Source organism: Rutidosis leptorrhynchoides, chromosome 1 (genome assembly GCF_046630445.1).
Source record: "Rutidosis leptorrhynchoides isolate AG116_Rl617_1_P2 chromosome 1, CSIRO_AGI_Rlap_v1, whole genome shotgun sequence".
NCBI lineage: Eukaryota > Viridiplantae > Streptophyta > Magnoliopsida > Asterales > Asteraceae > Rutidosis > Rutidosis leptorrhynchoides.
In genome coordinates this window covers 566,815,951-566,825,556 of record NC_092333.1, presented here as the reverse complement: position 1 = coordinate 566,825,556, position 9,606 = coordinate 566,815,951, and the positions used below count along the sequence as shown (strand labels likewise).

At 30.3% G+C, this 9,606-nt stretch overlaps 1 protein-coding gene across 1 annotated transcript; it reads left to right on the top strand.

Moving 5' to 3' along the window:
* Positions 1 to 3,233: 3,233 nt before the first annotated feature.
* Positions 3,234 to 5,205, top strand: LOC139844683 (uncharacterized). Its single transcript, XM_071834908.1, has 3 exons — positions 3,234 to 3,254; positions 3,739 to 3,909; positions 4,708 to 5,205. Exons 1-3 carry the CDS (start codon positions 3,234 to 3,236, stop codon positions 5,203 to 5,205), a joined length of 690 nt encoding a protein of 229 aa, XP_071691009.1.
* The last annotated feature ends 4,401 nt before the right edge of the window (positions 5,206 to 9,606 follow it).

Here is a 9,606-nt window from a genome sequence, read left to right as displayed (position 1 = left end):
ACGGCCACGACCACGACCACGTCCACGCCCATTACCATTACCATAAGGATGGTTTCTACCATAGTTATGGCTTTTGGCATGATGATGGTGATGGTTATTATAACCACGACCTTGCCCGCGTCCTTGTCCCTGTTTATAATTATTTGCAGTATTTGCTTCAGGGATTGCAAGTGTACCAGTAGGACGGGATTGCTGATTTTTCATTAATAGCTCATCATTTTGTTCTGCAACTAAGAGATATGAATTAAGTTCAGGATATGTTTTGAACTTTAGCATTCTCAAATTTCTTTGCACTGTGATGTTTGCAGCATTCATTGTGGAGAAAGTTTTCTCCATCATGTCTGCATCACTAATTTCATGTCCACAGAATTTAAGTTGTGAACATGTATTATACAGAGCTGAGCTGTATTCATTTACTTTCTTAAAGTCTTGGAACCTTAATGTTCTCCATTGTTCCATTGCAGCTGGAAGTAAAATTTCTCTTTGATTATTGAATCTGCTTTTGAGACCTTCCCATAAAACATGGGGATCTTCTACAGTCACATAATTATTTTGTAAGCATTCATCAATATGTTGATGAATAAAGCAACATGCCGTAGCTTGTTCTTTTTCAGAACAAGTGTTGTTTTCATTTATGGTTTCAAGAATGCCCATTGATTTAAGATGCATTTTTACTTTTATAACCCATGGCATGTAGTTGTTTCCAGTTGATTCTAAAGGAGTAAATTTAAGCTTTTCCAGATTCGACATTTTCTTTTATCAAAAATTAAAACAAACATCATGATAAATTAGAGTCAATTTATATTCATAAGTATATAAACATTAAACATAAATTTAATATAACATAAATGATAAGTAGGTGACAGTGTCGACCATGTGTAAGCAATCATAAATAAATGTTATATAACAAAAATATAAATATTAGTAAACATAAATGAAAATTTGGCGACAGTGTCGACCATATATTTTTTCAGGTGGTATAACCGACCTATATCATTCTGGTGGTATAACCGACCATATATCATTTTGGTGGTATAACCGACCATATATCATTTTGGTGGTATAACCGACCATATATCATTTTGGTGGCAGAGCCAACCATATTTAGTATTAAGATTATCGTGCTGATAACGTGTTATAATTCAGTAGGCTTATAACTACCTTTAGTGGTTTGATTCTTGATGTTATAATTCAGTAGGCTTATAACTACCTTTAGTGGTTTGATTCTTGATTTAGAATACTAATAATGAAGTGTAAGAACAAAGATGATAATGGAGAGAAAGAAAGAAACACTTTGTAAGTGTGAGAAATGGTGCAAGTTTAATGCTTGCATTCATGAGTATTTATAGCCTAAAATCTCAATATAAAAATACATACTTTGTGTACCAAAATTGACTATATGTATACACCAAAATTGACTATCCATATCTATATTATTATTATTATTATAACAAAAATTTGTTTTTTTTTTTTTGGAGAAAAAACATATATATAAAAAAATAAAAGGAAATATCGCTTTTCTTAAAGCAATAATTTTGTTATAAATAAAACACAAAGTTATATAGAACTACTATAAATACAACTATTTTTTTTATGAGCATAGCTATGTTGCCGCTCGATCGACTCGGTTATCTCCTCTCTCCCAGCTTGTTATCCAAGTTCGTTTCCCTCATATTGTTCGTTAGTATACGTCGCCTCCATCGATACAAAATAATATTCTCACCATTTATATTTCCGTCTTTGTGTATTGTTCATATAAATTGTATAGATGCGTGTAGGGACTTGTAACATTATAATTCGAATAATAATAATAATACTTTTTGTTTTTTTTTAAAAAAAAAAAATATGAACAACGATATATAATCAATCTCATACTCAACGACACCGCAATAATATTAACGTACAAAATTCACCCTCTAAATTATCTAATGTAAATTCTAAGTTAAGTTGTAAAACGAGTTTATCAAGTTGAAATTCTTGAATAGCAACTTGAACTTAAAATATACCAGTCTACTACTCTCTCACTATTACATGTGTATGATATTTTCACAATAAAAATTTAAATGCATAAATTTGTGGATATATCTGATTATTTGGTGGAAATACCATCAACGTATTTGATAAAATCAATAGAAGAGTTTAATGATATTTAATATTTATTTTATATCAGTAGAAAAATTTATTGAAATAAACAAAAATAGCAAAATTGACAATAATTGAGTATATAAAATATTAGGAAGTATTTAAATAATTAAATAGTTATTAAATAATGAAATAAAAATTACAATTAAAGAAAAATGAAGTAAATAAAATAAATTTAAATAACTTAACACTGCCTACAACTTGTCGTTGGCGAACTTAAAATAAAATAAAAAATGAACATATTTATAAAAAAAAAAAAAGTATGTTAAAAAAATGTAAGGTAATCTGACAATATGTTGTCAGTAAATTTATCGTGAGTTTATTTTTTGATTAGAGTTAAATTAAAATAATTTAAATAAAACTGTCAATGACATGTTATCAGTATATATTTTGGTTAAAATCTTCACGAAAAGTCGTTATTCTTGTAATGTTTAAATGAATATCCACTTCAATAACTATTTATAGGAGTCGACCTCATATTTTGATATGGCTAGATTTGAATCGTTAATTGTGATTATTATGATAGAAAATACTATAACAACCACACATAATAATTCATGGCATATAATATAGCTATCTACGAGTGTAATTTAAGACAAATAGACAATAGACAATTATAATAATTTGATAATTACATGTATTTTCCGTGATTATAAAACTACAAATGTAATTATATTAAATAGAGAATATGAAAACTTTTACAATGTGGATAATAATGGTGGTTAAGTCTCTTCTGAATAATCTCAACTAACTGTTGTCACAAAAAAAAAATTACGGAGTATTTAAAAAAAATGTATATTTATATATAATATATAAAAAAATAATTTTAAAAGTATTTTATTTTTGTATTTTCCTACAAAAGTTGCTATTTAATCTACACATCTACACAAACGTAAATACATTAGATTTTGTGTATGGCCAAAACCTAAGGTGCTTTTAGGTGATAGTATTAAAACATGATTTTCTCATAGAGAATAAAAAAGAACGTATATTATATTACTCCGTATTAATAATGTTGTTTTTCAAAAAAAAATATAATTATACCAAACGGAAATATAGGAGTAGCAGGGAAAAAAAGAAAAAAAAAAGGAATGTATGGTGTGGTGGGTGAGGTAAAATGTAGGTGAATGACACGTGTATAACATGCAAAATTGCAAATGAAAGTTTCAAACAATAGGTGGGGCCCATAGCCAGCATGCGACCAATGCTAATTGATGTCGTCTTAGCTGGACTGACAGCTTGGCCGACACCTTCCAGTAAACGTTGTCGTTTATGTTCCCGTTTCATCCTACTGCGGCGTCGTATTTGGTATCTCTGTATCCATTTTTGTCTTTTTGCTGTTTTCCTTTTTTCTTATTGGGAGATGATATATTCACATTTTTTTTTACTTCTTCCACTAACATTTCATCACTTTTTTTCTAAAATACCCCTCTATAAATTATAATAATTTTTTTTAAAAAAATCATGTAAATTTATCATTAATGGCATTTTAGTAATTTTGGGTGGAAGAAGTAAAAAGGGAAGTGAATGTATCATCTTCCATTCCGTATTTCTAACTTATTTTTCCTTTACTTACCAAGTTACCATGCCTAACAGAGAAACAGGCTAACATTAAGACCAGTTGTATCGGCACCCATCCAACCCCGTTGGATCCCATGTGGCACCACCAAAACGCCTAGCAACAGCCGTATCGTCGCGTTTCCGGCCGGCGTTTTGCCGGTGTTGGGACTGGTCCAACGTGAAGCTCAACGGCCGTTTTGGCCACGTGTTCGCGAGTGATTGGGTTGATTTTTACTAGCGGTTGACGATTTAAATGAAATATACGGATATAATTTTTATTTATTTATCTATATATATACCTAATCTATATTTCATTTTTACACACACAACAAATATCTTTCTTTCTCTATTTCTATTATTATTTGAAAAAAAACACATACAATGAAAAATGCATACAAAATGTTCGGTTTTATCATTGATGATTCCGATGATGAAAAGGTGGTTAATTTTTGTTAAGAGTTTAACGGAAGAAGAAGTGGAGGGAGAAGCGAGTAGTTCATGAGTCCCTCGAACACGGGTTTATATTGCAAGGGATCGTGAAGATGCGGCTGTGAGGTTATACAATGATTATTTTTCGGAAACACCCGTGTATCCGGGAAAAAAATTCAAACGACGTTTTCGAATGAGTCGTGAATTATTTCTTCGAATCATCGAACGTATATCTAACTTTAATAGTACAAATATTCCCGATTATTTTTTGTATTTTAGGGGACGTCCAGATGCAGTTGGTCGTCAAAGTTTGACGATCCTACAAAAGTGCACCACGGCCATACGTCAAATGGCGTATGGAACTACACCAGATATGTTTGACGAATACATAAAAATTAGTGAGAAATGGATGCTTTATGTCTAGATAATTTTTGTAGATGCGTATTTCATTTGTTTGCTCCCGTGTATTTGAGAAAACCAACCGCCGATGATATTGCCCGACTTTATAATTTTCACGAACAAAAACATGGTCTACCGGGTATGCTCGGTATTATTGATTGTATGCATTGGCAATAGAAGAATTGTCCAATTGCTTGGCAAGGACAATATACTCGAGGTGATCAAAAAGGCCCATCTATTATGCTTGAAGTAGTGGCTTCTCAAGATTTGTGGATATGGCATGCATTATTTGGTATGGCTTGTGCAAACAACGACATTAACGTTTTAAATTATTCACCGTTGTTTAACACTATAAAAGAGGGCACTGCTCCACCTTCACCATTTAATGTAAACGGTCATCACTACGAGAGAGGGTATTACCTAGGTGCTGGTATATACCCAGATTGGGCTATGTTGGTCAAAGCTCCCCACAATCCAATTGATGAACAGCGTAAAAAGTTTAAACGGTTTCAAGAAAGTGCAAGAAAAGATAATGAACGTGCATTTGGAGTACTACAATGTAGATTTGCCATGTTAAAGACTCCGGCAAGATCTATGGACTTCAACAAAATTAGAAGACATATGTACGCTTGTGTTGTATTACATAACATGATTCAAGAAAATAACGGTTTGTGATTTCGAAAAGGGATGAAAAAATGATTGCTCACCCAAGTAACCGACCTATTAGGTTGGAAAGGAATTTGAGGGATCGAGATGCCAGGATTAAGGAAATCAGAGATAAGCAAGTTCACAATCGGTTAGAGTCAGATTTAACCGAGCACGTTTGGAACTTATCACCTTATTTTCGTAGCGCTAATATTAATATTGATAATTAATAATATGTTATGTATTTTATTTTTTCGTTTAGGAATTTTAAATTGATGTATTGTTTTAGGAATTAATGTACTTTATTTTCATTAATAAAAAGTAGCCGTTTATTTCATTCATTCGCAAAAATACGATTACATTATTTTCCTAAAAATTGAAAAACAACTTAGTTCCTAAAACGATTACATTATTTTTCTAACGGCTATCTTCAACAAGCACCTTCATCAATCTAAGTAATCGCGGATATCATATTGCTAAAATCCGCCATCGCTACTCGAAGATGAAGCAACTTCTTTTGGCGATTCAGAAAGAGCGTAGGTTTCATCCCTAAATTCGGTATAAATCGTAATTGCTTGCCTACGTACCAAAGCTTTTCCAATCAAACATTAATAATCATGGTCATCTTCAAGTAGCGTGGCGGGAACTCCTGGTTTTTTAAAATACCATACTTGTCTGACTGGGTATGGTATGTCTTGATGGAGAACTTCAAGCAAACTATAAAAATAACGATACTCACGTACATTAATATAATAATCACGTGTTTCGTGAGGTGTATAATTCATCAATTCTCGATCAAATTCACCTCCGTAATGAACTTTTACGCAAATATTCAACGGACTCATTTTGAAATTTGAGAGAAATTATATAGATTTTTAGGAGAAATGAAGTGTGTGTTATAATTTGTGATGGGTGGGTGTTTATATAGGGAAAAATATAGCCGTTTGAAAAGAAAAAAAAATTCAAACGGTTGGAAATATAGCCGTTGTATTTAAATAAAATTTTTAAAATATAAATATAATAATCATATTAATAATAAAAATAAAATAAAACAAATAAATAAAAAAGAAAAATATAAAATTAAATGTCACATCAACATTCCACTGACACAACACCAACTCACAGCACCACCACTACTCCACTCAACAACACAACACGTAATAGTCATCAAAAAAGTACAAAAAGTGCACAACACGAACTACCACTACAAATGGTCTAAGGGTCTCGACGATTTTAAAGTGAATGTCAGGGGTTCAATTAGAGGCTCATGACCTTTTAATAACGAGTTACAAAGTCTTTATGTTTCATTTCAGTAAAAAACTACAAGTGATCCAGTTTTGATCCAGTTTTACATTTTCTTTATAAAACCACATTAACACCACATCTTACGCTAGACAATGATGGTAATCGTTGTGTTACAACAATTACAACGGCCCTTTGTGACACCGTTGTGCTCTGCTTCTTGGTGAATGTCGTGGGACGAACAACGATGCATATTTTGGAGAAGGAGTAAATTTGATTGCGTTAGCAAATTTTTTTATTTATTTATTAATCCAATATCAATTATATTTTATCGCATCAGCAAAACACCCACAAGACAACATTTACCGCACTTCCCCTTCTATCCTACAATAATATCACATCAACAAAAATTTCCCTCACAACACCACAAAAATTACATTTTGACAAATGGTCCGAGACGTGTAATTTCAATAACCACTTCACATAAAAGTTTATAAACATTTATGGTGGACAATATACATATTTGTGAAAAAGGTTCGTGTTAATTTTGCAAGTTTTTAGACAAAAATCTTTATTAAAAGTTTATTAAACTGTGTGTTATATAAGACGTCTGATGTCTATGTAATTGTACATTATCATAAATTATAAAGATATTATAAGGAATAAAATATTAAGGCCTTCAAAATAATTGCAAATAAACTGCAAATATTTCTGTAGAAGTTTTGTTAAAGAAACAAATTTTGTTTTATATATGGAGAGAATCCAGTGAGAACTTTTTTAGTGTGTGAACTCTAGGAACTCCAAAATACACTGAAATTCGAGCAAAAAACAAGGAATTCGATTTTCAATTTTTTGTTTGAATTTCACATGTTCTACAAATTTTTGTTCGAATTTGAAAAATGTAGAACACAAAATTGTTCGAATTTCACCATTTTTGTTCGAATTTCTCTTTTTTGTTCGCCCGCCATTTTATTTTTGTTCGACTTTCACAATTTTTGTTAGAATTTCACCTTTTTGTTCGCCCGCCCTTTTTTCGAATTTTAGTGTATTTTGGTGTATTTGGGAGTTCTCAGGGTTCTTAGAGACAATCAGTTCTCATTTGATCCCTTTACTATATATATCCCCTACACACATAAAGCGTAACATCACATCCAATGTTTCAGAACCTTATGTACCCCACTTCCAAGCTTACACGTGTAATACACCACTGATTTTCTTTTATTTATTTTTTTCTCAGCTAAAATACAAGAACGCAACACGTGTCCCATACATCTATTCTAATAATTTCATTCCTTTACATTACCCCTCTCTCTCCTTCAATCTTCACAAAACCAGACAACAAATTCATGCGATTTTTTCACACCTTCAGCAGCTAAATCATATGCAACATCATAGTATTACTGATCAGAGTTTTACAAATCGATCGGTATCCGTTTTGTATAAACGGCTTAAAATTGGTCTCATACGATTCACGTCGAACACATTGAAGTGACTCGTCCTAATCCATAAGGACGAATACAATAACATATGATTTCACTGCGAGGTATTTGACCTCTATATGATACATTTTACAAACATTGCATTCGTTTTTAAAAGACAAACTTTCATTACATTGAAAGTTGACAGGCATGCATACCATTTCATAATATCCAACTATAAATGACCTAATCTGTCATTTACTTAATCATAATCTTTATTGAACTCAACGACTTGAATGCAACGTCTTTTAAAATATGCCATGAATGACTCCAAGTAATATCTTTAAAATGAGCAAATGCACAGCGGAAGATTTCTTTAATACCTGAGAATAAACATGCTTTAAAGTGTCAACCAAAAGGTTGGTGAGTTCATTAGTTTATCGTAATCATTCATTTCCATAATTTTAATAGACCACAAGATTTTTATTTTATAAACATAATTCCAATAGCAGAATCCTCCCGTCTGCATAAAGGTAAAATCATTCATATGGTGAACACCTGGTAACCGACATTAACAAGATGCATATAGAATATCCCCAAAACAGAATCCTCTCATCTGTATAATAATAAGTCGAAGTACTAAATCATCCGTACCTCGGATGGGGTTTGTTAGGCCCATAGATCTATCTTTCGAATTCGCGTCAATTAAGGGTATTGTTCCCTAATTCTTAGGTTACCAAGCTAAAGGGGTGATATTCGATTTCGATAATCCAACCATAGAATGTAGTTTAGATTACTTGTGCCTATTTCGTAAAACATTTATAAAACAGCGCATGTATTCTCAGTCCCAAAAATATATATTGCAAAAACATTTAAAAAGGGAGCAAATGAAACTCACAATACTGTATTTCGTAGTAAAAATACATATGACGTCATTGAACAAGTGCAAGTTTGGTCTCGGATTCACGAACCTATATTAAGTATATATATATTTATATAATGGTCAATATCTGTCTAACAATTTAGGTCATGTCATAGTGTACCACAATCCTAATGCTCGAGATTATCATGCAAAAGTCAACAAAAGTCAATCTGACTAGAAATGATTTCCAAAATTTATACGTGTTTATTATATAACATAAATATAGTCGTTTTATATATAATATATTTAACAGATTTTATTAGAGTAATAATATAATTCATTTATTAATAAATAAAATTTTATATTAAAATTTATATAATAAAAATATACTTTTATATATCTTAAGTAATAAAATTTATAAAGTTCATTTAATATCATAAAAATATAATGATAGGTATTATTAATGTAATTATATTACATGTAGTAAAATATCTTTGTATCACATATTGATTTGATAAAATATTATCGATAATAACAATAATAAGTGAAAGTTGTATTATTTTGTAATAATAATTATTATTATTCTACTAATAAAAATAACAATATTTATATTTACTAATGATTATAATAAAATGATAATTCTAATCATGACAATCTTAATAATAGCAATACTTTTAAATATTAACCGTAATAATAATATTTTATATAAAAATAATATTTCTATTCAAAATGATAATTTTTAAATAATAATAATACTAAAATGATAATAATAATGATATTTTATAATAACAATGATATTTCTATTAAAAATGATAATTTTAATAAAAATGATGGTTTTAATATTAGTGATACTTTTAATAATAATAATGACGATAAAAATAATAAATTGATAGTTTTGATAAAAAAAAT

Excerpts from the sequence above, each read along its gene's own strand:
- LOC139844683 (XM_071834908.1), top strand. The coding sequence starts at position 3,234 with ATGTATGGTGTGGTGGGTGAG. Across the intron at positions 3,255-3,738 it reads TGTATGGTGTGGTGGGTGAG|AGAAACAGGCTAACATTAAG; the intron begins GTAAAATGTAGG and ends CATGCCTAACAG. Across the intron at positions 3,910-4,707 it reads AACGGCCGTTTTGGCCACGT|AAGAATTGTCCAATTGCTTG; the intron begins GTTCGCGAGTGA and ends CATTGGCAATAG.